The sequence below is a fragment of the Lygodium microphyllum genome, chromosome 8 (genome assembly GCF_053477565.2).
Source record: "Lygodium microphyllum isolate KBCC chromosome 8, Lygodium_microphyllum_v1.1.10, whole genome shotgun sequence".
NCBI classification, from domain to species: Eukaryota; Viridiplantae; Streptophyta; class Polypodiopsida; order Schizaeales; family Lygodiaceae; genus Lygodium; species Lygodium microphyllum.
In genome coordinates this window covers 108,147,905-108,167,254 of record NC_141142.1, presented here as the reverse complement: position 1 = coordinate 108,167,254, position 19,350 = coordinate 108,147,905, and the positions used below count along the sequence as shown (strand labels likewise).

At 43.1% G+C, this 19,350-nt stretch overlaps 1 protein-coding gene across 2 annotated transcripts in view; it reads left to right on the top strand.

The window, feature by feature from the left end:
* LOC148032714 (cilia- and flagella-associated protein 52-like) overlaps positions 1-19,350 on the top strand; it is a 92,176-nt gene that overhangs the window by 31,919 nt on the left and 40,907 nt on the right. For both annotated transcript variants that reach the window (XM_087683353.1, XM_087683354.1), the window contains 4 exons: positions 12,862-12,921; positions 18,309-18,580; positions 18,811-18,982; positions 19,194-19,334. In XM_087683353.1, coding sequence (XP_087539479.1) covers positions 12,862-12,921; positions 18,309-18,580; positions 18,811-18,982; positions 19,194-19,334 — 645 coding nt within the window. The remainder of the gene's footprint in view (positions 1-12,861; positions 12,922-18,308; positions 18,581-18,810; positions 18,983-19,193; positions 19,335-19,350) is intronic.

The following is a 19,350-nucleotide window of genomic DNA, read 5'->3' as shown; positions in this document are numbered from 1 at the left end:
TGAGGGTGGCATGAGTATCACTACCAATGAAGTCCATTGATGATGGATGCCAGCCAAGGAGTAAGATCCCCTCTCCATATGAATTCATGATGCAATGGGAGATCACCATAGGCCAATGGGAGTGGAGAGGCCTCGAATAGACCACTCTAGAGATATCCAAGTCCCTTCTCCATATGAAAGCCTGATACAATGGGAGATCGCCATAGGCCAATGGGAGCGGAGAGGCCTCCTCCTATATGCCCAATGGGAGTAGAAAGGCCTCGCACAGATCACTCTAGAGATATCCAATTGGGGATGGGATGAGCCAATCCTCTAACTTGATTGTGAGACGATAGTGAAGAGCTATCATAGACGCCATAACTTACCAAGAAAGAACAACACAGACCAAGGGCTATGGGATGGATGTGAAAGTGACAGGGGATGGTGGCTTGATGACGAAGGAAAGAGACTGCGGCATGAAGGAGAGGCTAGAAAAAGACTACAATCATGGAAGAATCTCCTCACGAGCTTGGTAATTCCTCTCTAAAACACAAAGAATCCATAGTTGCATCTTCAGTATCATCCCCGTTTGAAAGAGATGGGGTACAAGGAAACTATTTGAGGAGATGGTGGGGGATTGGGTAGAACCTATGGATGGGTGGTGGACAAATCAGAATGGGTGCTTCTAAAATAGAGTCCTCAACAAAGGCAACCTTCTTGGTGAAGACACAGAGGCCATGAATTGAGAGGAGATGGAAGCCTAAGTGTGGATCATGTAGGGATTCCAAGATGGAGCTCGAAGAAGGACAATCTAGCTATAGAGGCAAGGTGCCAATACCATAAATAAGCACCGAAATAATGCCAATAATAGTGACTGTATCTTGAGTGTCGATATCTTGGAGCCAATCTCTTGGAGGAGTCATATGACTTGATGCACTGCTGTCAACAAGCCATAACCTCTTAGAAGACGAGGGTTGAAGACGGCTCCTCCAACTGATGGATGTAAAGGAACATTGACTCTATAGTAATAGCGGGTGTAGAAGTAGAGGTAGAGAGAGGTTTTGATGTAGCTCCATCGTTTGCTCTTGGATGAAGTTGAGGGTATATCTTCCAACACTTTCTCGGCGTGGTGTAAGATTAGGTTCAGCAACACATGCACACACACACACACACACACACACATAGTGAACAAGTGAACAACAAGAGAGAAGAGAGTGTTGGAATGTCACATCCGCTATGTGAGATCGACTATGTGAGAATCTCAAGCTGCTTGTGCAAATAGGCTACATGAGCCTTATTGCACATTTGGTACAACAAAGCAAGGTTGTCCCAAGCATTCTTGGCCGTTGTGCATGACCGAATATGCGGGATAACTTGTCTCTTGCACGGGAGTGCAATCAAAGCATGAGCTTGGGCATCATGCCTATCCCATCTCAACTGATTTGCAGTGGAAGGTGCAGCAAGAGTTGGAGTGAGAACCTGTAGCATTCTATGTAGCTAGGCGTATAGGACTAACCTCTGAACCACATATATAACCCCAAAGCTGCTTGGCAACTAAGAGATGCTTCATCATGTGTGCCCACATGGGATAATTAGTGCCATTCAATTTATTGGAGTCCCCAAACATATTGAGCGACATGATGCCCACAAGGGATAATTAGTGCCATCCAATTGATTGGAGTCCCCAAACATATTGAGCAAATCATTTTGCCCTGCCATTGCTTGCTGCAAATTTCTGTCCAAAGTGCAAATGCAAGGGCAGTTCAAAAATTAAGTAAAGAGAAGGCCAAAAAACTTACAATTTGTCACAAAATTGATGATGGGGAGGAAGAATTTGTAGTTGAAACAACTCCAATGTCCATTTATGTCAATGCGGAAGGTGTAATTGGCCTCAATGTCAATGAATTTGAAGAAATTTTGCAAAAGCCCCCAATTTAGTTGCTGAAATTTTGTGAATTTTGAGCTCAAACGTGAAAAGCCCTAAAATTTTGGCACATAATGGGACAATTTTTGGGTGTCAAACACAAGATCTCCAAAAATTTGGTGAAATTTAGGCTTTTTAGGCAAAAGCCCAAAAAATTCTAAAGTTGATGGAAATTGATGCATGTTGCAAAATCCCCAAAATTTGTGCCCATTAGGACTGCTCGTGAATAAGAATTATTTAATGTGTGTAATGTTGATTAAGGCTTGGGGGCGCTTAATATTTTAATGTTTTATGGTGTGAGGCAGATGATGCAACCATGTGAGCAACTTGAAATGACCGTTGGCGGCTAACTAGGTGATGGACACATGAACTATTGGGCAGTGTAATGGGAAACGGGCTACATGGATCATGTGTAATGACACAGGCTCTTTGACGGACAAGAATTGTTGAGATGAGGCAGCGTAGGTTGCGTGATGGGCAAGGAGTGTCGAGATGAGGCAGCGTAGGCTGCGTGCCAGTTAGGGATTGTTGAGAATAATAGAATGCAACAAATTGTCAACTGTAGGTGCAAGGCTAGTGACAGATAGACAAGCAAGCAGATGTCATAGGCGGCAAGTGAGATTTGATGGGACTGAAGCGTGCTGCCAAAGAGTAGCCAAGCATGAGGCTCAATAGCAGTAGTGGTGGCACCGGCTTACCAGTTGAGTGGTGGCGGTTGGTATGGCTCTGATACCACAGTTAGGTGAGGATTTAGCAGCATGCACGCGCGCACACACACACACAGAGTGAACAAGTTAACAGTAAGAGAAGAAAGTGTTGGAATTGTGAGGAGGTGAGAGGATCACCGACACTCCCATATGAGCGTAGGCATAAGTGAGGCGTGAGTCAAATACCCAACAAACCCCCCTGGAGTGAAGAGTGATCAAGAGTACAAGGATCATCCGCCACCAAAGGATATCAAATTTAAAGCATCGCGAAATGCTTCAAATTTGTCACGAGGAAGAGCTTTGGTGAAGATGTCTGCCACATTACTGGTGGTAGGACAATAGACAAGGCTGATATCACCTGCATGTAGCCTCTCTCTGACAAAGTGATAATGGATCTCAGTGTGTTTCGTGCGGGCATGAAACACTGGGTTCCGTGCCACTGCAATGGCACTCTGACTGTCAGTGAACAAAGGAGTAGGCTCCGTAACAGATACATCCAGATCAGCTAGCAAGCATCTAAGCCATACGTATTCAACTGTGGTAGTGAAAGTTGCCTTGTATTCAGCTTCACATGACGATGTGGCAATAGTGGATTGTTTCTTGCTAAGCCAAGAAATGCAAGAAGAGCCAAGAAAGAAACAATTGCCACTAGTGGAGTGACGTGTATCATAATCACCAGCCCAATCAGAATCACTGTAAGCATGTAACTGCAGTGGTCCCCCCTTGGCATAAAGCAACCCAAGAGATCAAGTACCCTACAAGTAACGAAAAACACGCTTGACAACTTGCCAATGTGACATACGTGGCTGATGCATATACCTGCTCAAAGCTGAAACTGCAAACTGTATGTCTGGCCTAGTGTTGCATAGGTAGATAAGACATCCAACTGCAGGAGCATATGTATGTATATCAAACAAATCACTGTCATCATGTAATGACAGTTTCAGTCCAAGTTCCATGGGGGTACAAATTGGCTTGCAATCCTGTAAGCCAAACTTCTCAAGAAGTTGCCCAATATACCTTGACTGTGATAGCCCAATACCTTGAGCATCATGTATGAACTAGATGCCCAAGTAGTAATGCAAAATTCCCAAGTCAGACATGTCAAAAGTTTGCTGCAAATTTTGTTTGAATGCTGAAATCTGATCAGCATGTGTTCCAGTGAGCAAAAGGTCATCAACATAAAGACATATAATCAGCATAGATTTCCCTTCTTTACATACGTAAAGGGTAGACTCAGATGAGCTGTTTAGAAACCCCTGACCAAGCAAGAAAGCATCTATTTTTGCATACCAAGCTCTAGGAGCTTGTTTCAAGCCATATAGTGCCTTTTTGAGCTTGCAAACCAAATGTTCTGAGCCTTCAACTGCAAAACCAATGGGCTGCTGTACATAAACTTCCTCTTGAAGTTTCCCATGTAAAAATGCAGTCTTGATATCCAGCTGATGCACTGTCCAACCATAATGTGCCCAAAGCAATCATAGACCTGATGGTTGTCGTATGGGAAGTAGGAGCAAATGTCTCCTCATAGTCAATGCCCTTTTTCTATGCGTAGCCTTTAGCTACAAGCCGTGCCTTGTATTTATCAATGGATCCATCTGCTTTCCTTTTCAGTTTGTAGACCCATTTCATTCCAATGGCTTTCTTCCCAAATGGCAAAGACACCAAATCCCAAGTTTGATTCTTAGTGATAGAATCTAATTCAGCTTGCATTGCTGCCATCCAATGCACACTGTGTTGTGCATCCTCAAAACATTCAGGCTCTTCATTATCAAAAGTACTTGCTGCCATAACAAACTCCATGGTATGTGCTGAATCATGCAAACGAGTTTGCCTTCTAGTACAACCAGCCATGGGTGCATCCAAAGGACTATCTTGCATAGTCTGCAAATACCATCTAGGTAACTGTCTAGCTTCCTGACTGTGTGTAAGCTCTTGCTGAATTTCAGTTTCAGCATTATGCTGAATATTCCGATCAGCCAATGGCTGAATTTCTGCACTTTCCATAGGAGCAGCTGGCTGAACATTAGGTTCATTTTCTGAAGCTCCAGCTGAATCTCCAAAAGTAATGGGCAGGAGCCCTTCAAAAACATCACGGGCATCCTCAAAACATTCAGGCTCTTCATTATCAAAAGTACTTGCTGCCATAACAAACTCCATGGTATGTGCTGAATCATGCAAACGAGTTTGCCTTCTAGTACAACCAGCCATGGGTGCATCCAAAGGACTATCTTGCATAGTCTGCAAATACCATCTAGGTAACTGTCTAGCTTCCTGACTGTGTGTAAGCTCTTGCTGAATTTCAGTTTCAGCATTATGCTGAATATTCCGATCAGCCAATGGCTGAATTTCTGCACTTTCCATAGGAGCAGCTGGCTGAACATTAGGTTCATTTTCTGAAGCTCCAACTGAATCTCCAAAAGTAATGGACAGGAGCCCTTCAAAAACATCACGGGCAGCCTGATATGTGTCCAAACCAGCCAAGGATAATTTTGATTTTTCATCAAAAACAACATCCCTGCTGACAAAAACCTTCTTTGTAACGGGATCATAGAGTCTGTAGCCTTTGCTCTCACTGCTATATCCCATAAAAATGCACTTAACAGCCTTGTTGTCCAACTTTTTTCTAAGTACCTGTGGAATATGGGCATAGGCAAGACACCCAAAGGTACGGAAGTGGCCAATAGAAAGTTTACGGCTGTTCCAAGCCTCAAAAGGTGTGATGGTCTTCAAGGCTTTGGTAGGGCATCTGTTCAAAATATGGCAAGCACACATGACTGCTTCCATCCAAAAACTATGAGGCAAGCTCTTTGCCTTCAGCATACATCTGGCCATCTCCATGAGTGATTGATTTTTCCTCTCTGCTACCCCATTCTGTTGTGGAGTATAGGCAGTAGTGTACTAATGGACTATGCCTTTTCATACAAATAGAGTAGCCCCTATGTTGTATAAGCTGCTCAACAAAGGCCATCCTGCCATAACTTGTTGTCTTTAAATGGTTAAAGGGGCAAGCTCCCCACCTGTATACAGTTCCCTTACCTATTGCTAATATATACCACATCTTTAACAAGCACTGGAATATGCATCGCAGTCAACATCATAGGATTTTGATAAAGTAATATCTTATCGTGTTGCATCTGTTCGTTATACTTGATGCATGTGACTTGCATATACTCTCATGAAGTGACAAGTGGATGTAGGACGATGCAAGTCTTTGAAAGAATTCAGTATAGAGGACATGTATTCCCCCCTTCGGTCCAAACGGAGCGTCTTAATTTTGCATCCAGATTGATTTTCAACAAGTGCAGTGAAAGCCAAAAATGCATCATACACTTCCGACTTCTTTTTCAAACAGTAGACCCAGCAAAAACGTGTAAAGTCATCAATGAATGTCACAAAATAGTAACAACCGCCCAATGACATTGTTTGCATAGGCCCACAAACATCTGAATGCACCAACTACAATCTGGTTGTTGCTCTGAAAGCAACATCACGGGGAAATGAGAAACGATGCATTTTCCCCAAAATGCATCCCTCGCATAAGTGCTCAGGAGGTCTCTCCAAGAGAGGTAAGCCATCTAGCATCTGAGTACGCTGCAAAAGCATCAAGCTACCAAAGTTTACATGCCCCAAACGAGCATGCCATAACTCCCCCTGTATCATAGCAGGAGTAAGAGTGGATATCAAGTATGCCGACTGATCTACTGAAATAGCATCTAGCTCATATAAACCATGACACAAAGATCCTGTCAAGACCAAAGTCATGCGTTCTTTATCTCTAACCATGCAACGGTCATAATCAAATGTGACCTACAAACCACAACGTGCCAAAGAAGAAATAGAAAGCAAATTCTTCTTGATTCCACGCACAAACAAAGTATCCTGCAGGTGGAGAGATGCATTATTGGCACGCTGTACAGATTTCCCAACGGGAGGTGCACTAACTGAAGCAAACAGATCTCTGCGAGATGTAATATGTCTAGAAGCACCACTGTCAAAGAACCAAGTGTCAGCATCCTCTGTAGAGCTAAGTGCTCTATCGGCCCAAGAGATGTCATAACTGCAAGTGTAAAAACAATAGTCCCTGTCCACAAACAAAGGACGTGGATTCACTAGCAGTGGAAGGAGTAGTAGAAACAGACATTCCTGACTCCTTCTTCTCTTTGGCAATGCGCTTCCTGCACTCAGTAATATAGTGGCCTGGCTTCTTACAATAATGACATTTCCCCTTTTTAGCTTGCGTCTTCCCTTGTGTCTGATTTTGTGATGTGCCAGAAGTACCAGAACTCTGTGGAGCATTTTTTACCTTGCTGTTTTTGCCTTTCTGTCTTTGCCACAAAAGCCTGCTCAGAGACTATAGCATCCACACCACTATTTTTTCTTGTTTGCTCCTCCTCTAGAAGTAAACTAACCAGCTGAATAAAAGTGAGTGGGTGCTTGACAATCCTCATGGTGAGGTTCAAGGCAGTATGAAAAGACAAGTACGAAGGAGGTAAGGAATTCAAGGTGGTGGATATCAACTGTGCATCCGAAAAGTCCTGAATCTTATTCAAGTGATCCTGCATAGAATCACCCTCATTCATCTTCAAAGTCTATAACTCTTTCTTCAAGAAAGAGATTCGAGTCTCATTCTTTCCTACAAACATATGCTCCAAAGTCAGCCATGCATCTCGTGAAGAAGATGCTGAACAAATGCGAGGGATGATGGACCGCTGAATTGCCAAAGCAATCAACGACAAAGCTTGTGCATCTCGTGTATCCCAAGCTTTTTGAGTTGCAATTCTTGGAGGAAGTGGCTGAGGTGGAGCGGGCTGAGGTCCCCGTTGTCCACGTGCCCCTTGAGGAGGAGTAACGGGAGCTACAACTCCCGGTCTAGTTTCCTCTCCATTGACATAATCCCATAAATTCTTAGCCACTAATACATTTTTCATCATGAATGACCATAGCGAATAATTGTTTCCATCCAATCTGTCTTCCTTGGATACATAGGTAAATACATCACCTCCCTGATTTGCCATGATGATAAATTTCCAAAGACAAATGAGCAATGTCAAAGCAATAAGGGCTGGAAATCTGCAAATTTCCAGAAATTGCAGCAAGCACACTTCTGCAATTAATGTGCAAGGGTGTACTCTGTCAAGAACTGTCTTTAATGCACGCTTCCCAAGGTGCAAACGGTACTCAGCAACACTGTAATGTCAAAATCCCCAAAATTTTTGCCAAAATTTCTGTTACAAATACCCCAGAATGTGCATTTAATGTGTCTTTGTCACAGACACAGGCACGTGCCCCAATGCAGAAAACTGATCCTGCTGTTGCACGAACTCCTGTGTTTGAAATAAAAAATGCAAAATGTTACCTCTGCAGAATGATTGCAGCTGACTGACGACGGGCATGGATCCCGAGGCAATGTCTGCGCACAGGAACAGGGCGCGCACAGGGACTGGCGGCGCTTGAGGAGGCGGCAGCTGCAGCTGGCGGCGCTTGCAGGAGGCACGCTAGGTAGAGGGCACGTTGGGCAGAGGACATGCTGGGCAGAGGAGGCGGCGCTTGGACTGGCGGCATCTGCAAGTGGCGCGCTGGTACAGAGGAGGTGGCGCCTGCAGCTGGCGGCGTCTGCAGGAGCAGCGTCAGTGCGCAGGTACAGGGCGCACTGGAGGTAGGAGGCGGCGCAGGCTAGCTCAGTGCAGGAAGGCTGCGCAGGCAGACTGACAGGCGTAGGGGTGTCACTGCCAGTGACGGGCTGTCTGGCGCAACCGGCAGGGTATATCACAGGTGCTGGCACTAGTTGTAGTAGTACCGGCACTGCTCTGCAAATGCTGGGGGCGGAGCAGGTTGAGCTGCAGATCTCTGGAACCAGCTATAGTGGGAAGTAGCTCGCGGGCACTCCTGGAGGATGAGACCAGAGCAGAGCTGAACTGAGCTGAACTCAGCTCTGATACCAAATGTGAGGAGGTGAGAGGATTGAGGTGCAGCTGAGAGTGCAGTAGACAATGTGAGAGTGAGAGAGACAGAGTGAAGCACGACACCCAATAGAATTGACTGAAAGAGTGTAGAATGAAAGTACAAAGTACAACCCTTAAACCTTAGGATTGTAGGGGGTGTTCACACCCGAACACGGTAAGTGCCCATAAGTGTGTAACATAAGCACATAAGCACATACGAAAATAAGACTATAAGTCTGGGGGAAAAAACCTCTCCTACCGAGAGTAAAAAGTGCCCCAATGTCCTACTGATCACCGACACTCCCATATGAGTGTAGGCGTAAGTGAGGCGTGAGTCAAATACCCAACAGGAATGTCAAATCGACTATGTGAGAATGATCTGAAAGTACAATCCCTAAGGTACTAAGTACCACACCTATTGATGGGTGTTTACACGGGTTAAAAACCCTTCACCAGCTAGAAGGTAAAAAGTGCCTATGGATAAGGGAGTGTTCACACTAGAACTTAGGAGGAACATGATAAGTGTAACAATTGCAATGTCTTTCCACAGTGTGGACACTTGGGATAGCCTTTGCGCTTCCCCTTTGAACCTATATCATTGTTGAAAAATGATTCCAATTCCTTGGACCACTTCTTCCCTTTCTTCTATTTGGCTTGTCCTTTTCTTGAAGATGATGCTGCAAAGGCACGTTTTTGTGCTACAGCTCTGGCAGAATTTACTCCTTGTGATACACATCTTGCTCAAGCACCATTGAGACTAGCTTCTCCCAACTGATAGTACCCCTCATAGGAGAGCTTTGGAGATTAGTGTAGAACACATCATACTTTGATGATGGGTGATGTGAGAGAAGTGTCACAACAAGGTCCTCCAAAGACATGATCTTACCAAGGAATGTAAGCTCATCCCAAATCTCATCCATCTTGTTGATGTGGTCCTTCATTGTAGGGAATATGTGACAGAGAGATATTGAAGCTTCAACTTGAGGGTCATGCGATGCTAGAATGTCTAGACCTGGTAAAGAGATGCCAATCTCTTCCAGACTTTTGTAGTAGTGGCAACCGAGTCTATGGTTTCTCTAACATGGGGATCTATGGCAAGTCAAGAGAACCGGGATTGTCACAAAATCCCATAGTTCAAAGGTGTTGAGGATGCACTCAACTTTGCATGACCATAGAGGGTAGTTTGTCCCATCTAGCTTTTCTAAGGTGAGAAGGGAGGGTAGGATAGGCACTTGCACAGGGGGTGCCACAATAGCCAATCATGGTCTGGTGATCACGGTGTGATGGCTGTAGCCTGTCAGAAAGGAACCTTGTCACGGTTTGTCCTACAATTCGTCACAATCACTATGTTGATCTCTGTGGTTTGAACAACGATCCTCATGGTCGTGCGTTTGTGAAAGTCAGTCTTCTTGGTCTCGGTCATCACTTCAACAGTCCCCGCAGTCCCAATTCACACAATCCTCCAGTCCTACTGTTTTGCCATCAGTATCCTTAAAGAAAACCTGCAAAAAACAGGAAAATGCTGCTGCTGTTGATGAAAACGACCTAGAAGATGATGACTTCTGCCTGTTCAGGGCCTGTCTCTTTGCTGTACAGCAGGTCTGACGATGTCAGCAGTTGAGGCTGGATGATCAAAATACTGCTGAAGAGAGGTGCTGGTGTGCAAAAGTGAGGTAGACAGGTGGCCGGAGCACAAACACAACCTGTTCAACAGGCTGAGAACTATCAACACAGCCTGGGAAAGTCTGCCTGACCTGAAAATGCAGCTTGGAGCACCAAAATGATCATATCAGCAGCTAGAAAAGGTCATCCACACTGAAAGACTGCAGCCAGCTTAAAATGCAGCTTCAGAAGTGTCACTAGCAGCTGGGAAGGTTGCATGGCTAGAGAAATCAGCCACCAGCATAAAAGTGCCGCCTGGGAGAGGATTCAACGCAGAAGCAAAGCTTTGCTGGCTGAAGGTAGGCTGCCCTGCATGCAAAGAGACAAAAAAATGCAGATTGGCAACTTTATTGATGATGCCCAGCTGGCTGATGTGTGGGATAGTTGCTCCTCTTCAGTTGACTCCGGCTCCCACCAATGCAGATGATACCATCTGAGAGTGCACAGTGGAAAGGAAAGTGGGCACAAAGTGAAGATAGGAGGCTGAAAGAAACAGGAGAGAATGAACAAATTGACAAAAGACTCAATGATACAAGGCTGCAACAATCAGCCCCAACACGTAGCTCTGAGGGTTAGTGTGACTGCTAGATAGAGGTAGGGGGATGAGACAAAAAGAATGAGGGCAGGCTGAATGAGCAATGATCAATGGATGAGTGAATTGAGGGGGTGGGGCAGGCTGCATATAAATGGGCAAACTGAAGCCACAAGTAGTATACTAGTTGTCCAGGTCCAAAATATGGGTGCCTAGGTCAGCCCACCTGAACGACAAAAATGACTAGTGTGCTAAAAATGAAATGCACTGGTCTCACCTCCACCTAAAGTGTGCTGGGCTGATAAAATGATAGACAAACACAATGTTGGAGCTCTAAATGTACTCGTCCGAGTCACAGGAAGGAGATGACCATACATGACACACATGAATGCTAATACTTCCAAGCTAGTGCTTCACATCTGGGATGTTGGGCATCTTGTTGTGGCTTTTCCTAGGATGCTGTGTAAGCAGGATTCCTTCAAAGATGAGGGAAGGGGTAGACCTAACCCTTGTAGCAGTGAGAGAGACCTCCACAGAAGGTCTAACACCAAATAGGGGAGGAGACAAAGACAAAAGATAGGAATAGGAAAGGTAGGGAATTTAGGGACAAGGGTGATAAGTAGAGATGCAGATTTACATGCTTGCTACATCTTTGGACATCTAGAATGGGCACTCGTAGCATGAGTCACAGCCTTGGGTTATGAGTGTCTTAGTGCGAGTGCACTAAGAGCACTTAAGGGTCAGGGCAATTGAGTTCTACAGATAGTACTCAAGGCCCGTTTGTGCACATCCATGGTTTGCTCACTATGCTTGGACTCTAGGATGGTGGTCATGTTTGTATACTAGGACAGTTTGGGTTGGTAGTATGGGACTCTAGCTCTTGGGGATGCGAGCGTGGTACTAGCCCTGGCTTGGCATTGAACCCATTTGGCTCTATGGCTGGGAAATGAGTCAAATGTCCAAGGATGTAACAACACCATTTAGAGTTCTTAGATCTGCATCCCAAGAAACAGCAGCCAGCTGTGTATGCTCAAGGTTCCCTAGATTTTCGCCACATAATACAGGCACTTAGGGCTTTGACATAGGGGAACCCAAAAACCAAACAAAGCATTTTGTTGCCTGTATTACCACTCGTACAAGAATAACCCTCTTTGTTAGTTCTTCTCGTGATTTGATTTGTTCAATGGCCCTGGTTCATTGTGGCATTTCTATGTTAAGAAATATTTCATTCCTTGCAGTAACAGGCTGATGCATCGTGTCTAGGTGTCCATCTCCTTTACAAGGAATTCATTGCAGAAGTGCATAGTGAACTTTTAACTTTTTCTCAGGGACTTAGAGTCAAGGCGGGATTGATGCTTTCACTGACTTCTAGAAGGGTTTAGTAGAATTTTTAGCTCAATTGGGAGCAGTAGAGACATATCTGAATCAGGTTTTAATAGCTGAGAGCTGTACCAGAGGTTGTGGAGGATCAGATGCTTGTTATTGGCTGCTATCAATAACAAATTAATTGCAGCAATACATTTTAATGATTGTTAGTCATCATCCCTGCATATATGGATTGGAAATTGGATGCTTTTACATGTTGCCCTTGACTTTTGGATTGCTTATGTTTGTAGTTATGTCAATGTCTAAAGATAAATTGCCTTAGTCCTGCTGTTTTTCCATGCGAGAGATGTTGGACTGCCGTATACACTGATGGATATTTTTGGTAATGTCGATAAACAGTTTTCAACAATTGACTATCTCAAGTATATCTATTAGAACAAACACTTTTATGTAGCAATATGAACCCAAGGTATGTCTAGATGCAAGCTATGTGCCTTCTTTGGGTAAGAATGAATTATTTATTAATTGATTCAATAAAGCCTCTGTAGGCATTAAACATTTATGTAAAAAGCACGTGCTCTTTATCTCGCTAGTTTTTGAGAAATTTGAAAAGAATTTGTTCGATAAAATACACAAGTATTAATACAGTTTTCTGCTCGTGCAAGTATACAGACATACATTCAAAAGGCTCCACTCTTTGTTTCGCCCAAGTGTGGCTTTAGTTTCATTGACAGATTCAATGATGATGTTATAGTTTTGACTGTGATTATTGTGCACAATTTTCAGGTTCTAGATGCAAATGACGAATATGTGTATGCAGGCACTCTATCTGGAGACATTTTGCAGGTTATGCCCTCATCCAAGTGAAGCATATCAAACATTAACCTGTTGTTTTCAGCAAAAGCCTCAGTTAGATCCCCATAAGAATTTTAACAATGCTTGATGTCTAATGCAACAATGATATATTCTAAATCATGAGCCTTCAGCACTCCGCATATTTACATGATACAATTAATTAATCCTAGAAGTTGCATTTTATGAAAGGTGCTGTTTTAGTGTCTGATTTGTGAAATCCCATGAGATTTTTAGTTGCATGACCCAGGAAGTTATTTATATTGAGCAGCAGGGTTGCATCATTGTCAAAAGTCAATTGCTTACTAAAAGTAAAGGATATCCGTTACTAGCAAAGATGCCATAATTGGTACAAGATGGAGGGTGCTTCATTACACGATGCCCAGACACATGGTCTGTCACAGTGCCATGTTCTATGATCCTCATTTTCTCCATTTTGTCTTTTGTATATTCTCAGCTACCTCATAGAGTGGCCATCTCAAGGTGTACTAGGCTTGTACTTCTTCAGTTAAATGTACTGTTTGTGTGTAACTAATTGAAGGAATTACTGCCGGAAAAAAATATACATGATGCCTGCAATTTGTTTTTCATGTCAAAAGGTACAAAAGGGATCAGAGAGTGGGCAAATAGGTGCTCCCAAACTGGCTGCTCTATTAGATAGCTCCTTGATACAACAAATCATCATACTATATTCATTAGCAAGCCTGTCTAATCTTTGTTGGTGAGGATGTCAATGTACCTCTCACTGCTCAGAAGAAATATATACGTTCTCTCCATGAAAATGTGAAGGAAATCTTTCTCATGCTTCCTCACACTCTGTTCTGCAGCTTTCCATGACTTCTCAATGAGAAAATCAAGTCCAAAGATAGGACAATAATCCTGTCTACTGGGAGTACCGTCAGCTTGTTGCGTGCCTACATCTGACTTTTTGTATATTCCAGGCTATCACACTCTCATCTACAACTTTTCTCATCCCATGTCCCTGAGCTTTCCATGACCTCTCAATGAAAATAATGCCCAAACATAGGACTGTAATCCTGTCTATTGGTCATTCCATTTGCTGCTTGCCTGCCTGCATCTGACTCTCTTGAGATTCTAGGATATCACACACTCATCTTGAACTTTGCCTTGTCTACATAGCTGGGCTGCCTAGTGGACCACACTATTGGACCCCGAATGACCTCTCTACAAGACCTCTTGTACTAGAGTGTCATCCCGTGTACTATATCCATATGTGCTGGCCACATCGCAGGAAACCATGCGTGAAGAGCCCTTCGTGGGTAAGGCTGAATTGCTGCTGAAACCAGTCTTCTTGGAAAGGGTAGTGGATGACCTGATGTACCACAAAACAAATTTGAAAATGCAAACTTTACCACTTAATCTTGGACAGCCAACACCCAATTGGGCCCAACAGCTGGTGCCCCTTGTGGTATTTCTTTATCTTGTATTACTAGAAGTTGAAGTACACAGGCTGATCTCCTTCAATCTTCAATACAATTGTTATCAAGAATGACCAGCCCTTTGATTGTACACTACAATCTGGGCACAATTGGGTCTTCAATATGTCGCATGTGGGCCGCAATAAATTGAGAATGGGCTACCTCTGGATCAGCTGCAAATTTCTTGCCTTCAATTGCTACACTGAGTGGGATGTCTTCAATAATTGGGCATGGATCTTAAAGCGGTTATGGAAACTCTGATTTTTGCTGTAAATTAGGGTTTCAAGAGCAATTTCTTCAATTGTTGTTCACCTAAAGCTGGAAAAAGGCTTAGAACTGTTGAGGGAATGATTGGAGATGAGAAATAAAGCTGTGGAGAGAGGGATTTCAAGTCTCTGTCACCAAAGAGTGCCAAAATCACCTGCTGCCCTGATCTATGACAGCAGAAATGATGTCACCTGCTGATCTAGGAGCCCTTGATGGCTGTCCCCTCCCCTAGGATGCATTCACCTATTGCTAGAGGCACCTTGGGAGCACATGCTGTGTGGACTGCTCTGGCTAGCTGGAAATGCACTGAAACTGCTGGTGCCTGTTGTAGCAGCACGCACACACACACACACACACACTCTCTCTCTCTCTCTCTCTCTCTCTCTCTCTCTCTCTCTCAGCTTCCACAATCATGTGAATGGCTGGCTGGAATGACCCTAAGCCATCCCTCGAACAGACCTCCCTTAGTTTGCATGGGTAATTTTGACAGTATGGCTGGCTGGAATGACCCTAAGCCATCCCTCAAACAGACCTCCCTCAGTTTGCATGGGTAATTTTGACAAGTGGAACTCATCAACCAATTAGAAGCAAACAATTGCTTAAATTGTACCCATATTGATGGTGCTCTACCTTGCATCGAAAATGTGGACCACCATTGTAATGCTTTCCCTTTCAAAAATGTGGCTACCTTTCGGATATTAGAGGATTCGATGAAGCTACCCCTAGAGTATGCCACATCAAATTGTTGAATGAAAGTCAGTGCTCTATCTTGCACACCATTGAAGGTCTCAAACTTCACCCCTTTACCACCCTCACCGTAGTCCTTTATTGGCCCTTTTGGTGGCATTTGCATGACCAACATTTGTTCCTTGAGCCCCATACACACCAAGGGATGCAAATGCATTACCATACATGCCACATTGTATCCTAGGTATCATGCCACTTTGCCATATCTGGATACATTGGGTTTTGCATTCCATGCATTGGTTGCTGCATACCATATCGATTCATACTATACATCCCAATATGCAGTCCTTGACCAGCCATTGCATGGAAGATAGTTCCGTCACCAAAGTATCCTAGATAACCCATATTAGCATGCATGCCATGCTGTCCAAAAACTAACGGATTGGCATTACCAAGATGGCCTTGCATTTGTATATCTTGCCCCATTGGCATGAGTTGCTTTTGTTCATCACCAACATTTGACGCATTTTGAGGTTGTGGTGGCTCTTCTTTGGGAGCTTGCTGCCTAGAAGCTCTAGAGGATGACATCTTCTTCTTGGCCTTGATGTTCTTCTTGGAGGAGTTAAAAAAGGATGTTGTTCTTGGAGGAGTTGCTGTCCTCAACCAAGCCTTAAATTGGTCATCATATTCTTCATCTCCTTGCTGGTTATCATGATTTTGTGACTTTGATGGACTTGCTTCTTGCTCTTAACCCTCGCTATTTCCTTGCTACCCATGCTTTGTGCCTGTTCCAAGATTAGGTATTGCATTTTCCCTATTGCTCTATGTACCTTCAAATGCTTTCACACAAGTGCCTCAAGCCCACACTCAAGGGAGTTGATGTGTCTTGGCAATGGAACCATAAAACTAGCTTCCTTCTTGGAAGGGGTGGTAGATGACCTGATTTACCACAGATTACAGCAAGCAATAAATGCACAAATCTGAAAAATGCTAACTTTATCACTTAATTTTGGACAGCCAATGCCCCATTGGCCTGAACAACTGGTGCCTCTTGCCGCTTACGGTATTTCTTTATCTTGTATCACTAGAAGGTTGAACTACATTGAGACATAGGCTGACCTCCTTCAATCTTCAATACAATTGTTGTCAAGAATGACCAATCCCTCATAGAATCATTTTGCCCTTTGATTGTACACTACAATCTAGGCACAATTGGGACTTCAATCTCTCATATGCGGGCCACAATAAATTGAGAATGGGCTATCTCTAGGACCAGCTGCAAATTTTTTGCCTTTAGTTGCTACACTAAGTGTGAGGTCTTCAGTAATTGGGCATGGATCCCAAGGTGTTTGTGGAAACCCTAATTTCGACTGTAAATTAGGGTATCAACAGCAATTTCTTCAATTGCCCTTCACCCAAAGTTGGAAAAAGGCTTAAAACTATTCAGCCCTGATCTATGACAGCAAAAATGATGTTGCCTGTTGATGTGGGAGTCCTTGATGGCTGTCGCATGCCCTCGCATGGAGTCACTTGCTGCTAGCCACACCCTGGGAGTTGTCACGTGTTGTGTGGACCTCTCTGTCTGACTGAAAATCCATTGAAACTGCTCGCCCCTTTTGTAGCAGCATTCTCTCCTCTCTCTCTCTCAGCCTCAACAATCCTTTGAATGGTTGGAATGACCCTCAGCCAACCCCCAAACAGTCCTTTCTCAGTTTGCATGGGTAATTTTGACAAGTGGTAGCCTCTTTTGCCACTTGGCAACCTTCTAATTGTAATTTTCAACATTAATTAATTAATTTTCAGAATTTATGTTCTAACAATAATTAATTTTTCCTTTGTCCTTGCCCAACTACTGGCTTGTGCCCATTTACAATTAATATGCTAACCTCCATGGGGCATTTACTTGTCCCAAAATTAACTAGCTTTGGACTAGCATTAATTTATTAATTAATGCCTAGTCCCCCAACGTTACCATTGGACATTTTAATGGCCCAATTAATGGCCTAGACCCAAATTGACACTAGGCACCCACAAGTACGTGTCTAGCATAACTTTATACAACTTTTACCAATGTCACCCATTGCTCACTTGGGGTACCTAGGCCGTCAAAGTGACTTTACTACTGACTTGCACTTCACAATTGCACGTCACATGTGCACAACTTTATAATGCCAAAGCTAAGCATTAAAAATATATGCCACGTGATAGTTGCACCTGCAAGATCTCTAAAATCTTGTAGCAAAGCCAGTTCTTATTACTGCATAGGCTTTAGTCATGACTTTGGTAGTAAACACACTAGGTGTAGCTTTGGATGGCTTTAGTCATGAAGGTTTAATTATTTCTACATAGTTTGAGTCACAAAACTATGTATACTTATTGAATAGAATCATGGGAACTTTTTGAGATGAATGCTCATCCTTGCCTCAATGATATATTCTAGTCTTGTAATTACCAATGCTAAATTGCCTCAATTTAATAGCAGACTAACAAGGGTTTACTAGTAGAAAATGAGATCTAACATAAGGCCAGCTAATAAACCAAAATAATGCCGGGAATAAGAAGGCTAGCTTTCCTGGTATTTTACAACATAAATTTGCAGTAAGCAAGAATAAGCCCTAAAAGCTGGTTTTCCAATGGTGTATCCAACAATCAGAAAATAAGACCTAAAATAAGCAAGAATAATGCTGGTAAATGAATGATAATAAGGTGAGAAAAAAACAACTAAATGCAATAAATAAACTCAATATCAAGGATTATGTCAAAGAGTGAAGCAGCAGCATGTGCTATTCCTGTGGCCATTGTATATGATGCGGTACATAACGTAAACATGTATGTGGTACATAACATAAACATGTATGTGCATGTGTGTGTTCATGTATGTATGTCTTTGTTTTGGGAGAAAGGGAATATAGCATGGTTCCTATTTTAACCTGAAATGGGTTGTTGGAGGTAGCTTAACTTATCATGGTTTATTATCTTTGTGAGCAGGTTAGCCTTGGTCCAAAGGTATTTCGACATGGGGGACCAAAAGCGAAACTTGAGATGGGGATACTGTATTGTGCAGTTACTCCCACTGGAGATCTTCTTGCTGGTAGTGGAAATGGAACAATTGCACTTGTCAAGTCAGAGAGCTTGAAAACTATCTGCTGCACTCAAGTAGAAGGCAAAGTAACATCTATAGTTGCCCTATCCAACAGCTTGAGAGGGGAATCTTTTGATTTTTATGCTGGCACATCAATGTGTAACATGTATTTTGTTAGGTAAGGACTGTTAAGTGTATCAACATGGTAATCTGTTTTAAAGTAAGGTAGGATTCTCAGGCCTTAAACTAAGCTGGTGGATGTTAGTTGTTTGTTTACTGATACTCCTTGTTTGTATGTTATGCTCCTCACTTTCTTTTTCATCTACAAAATGTGGAAAATATCATACAATCATGTCTTCTGCTATGTATCAATTGATCTCTTCCAATCATGCATCTCAATGAAAACAGGTATGATGCTAGGAAAAATATAATGGAAGTGCAACTTATACACACTTGCCATTATGACAAGATCTATGACATAGCATTTCCTTCAGGATATAGTGAGGTCTTTGCTACTTGCTCCCATGAGGACATACGACTTTGGCATCTGTCTCAGGGGCATGAGCTACTCCGCATCAAGGTTGCATCCCCCTTAAATCTAATAAACACAAGAAGGAATAATTTATGAGCCCCAAATCTGATTTACATAGTTTGCAGGGATTTTTTATTTAGCTGCATTGAGACCAATGAGTACAAACAGTGTATCGTGTTTTAATAACTGGTCTGCAAGCAATTTGGTGGACCTTCCATATCTCTGAGCCTTCTTTTCTTTCTTTATTTTCTGTTTACAGGTTCCCAATCAGACATGCCTTTGCATAGCGTTTATGCCAGATGGAAAATCCATTATCAGTGGTTGGAGTGATGGTAGGATAAGAGCATTTGGTCCACAATCAGGAAAAGCATTGTATACAATACTTGATGCACATGTCACTGTGAGTATTGAATTTT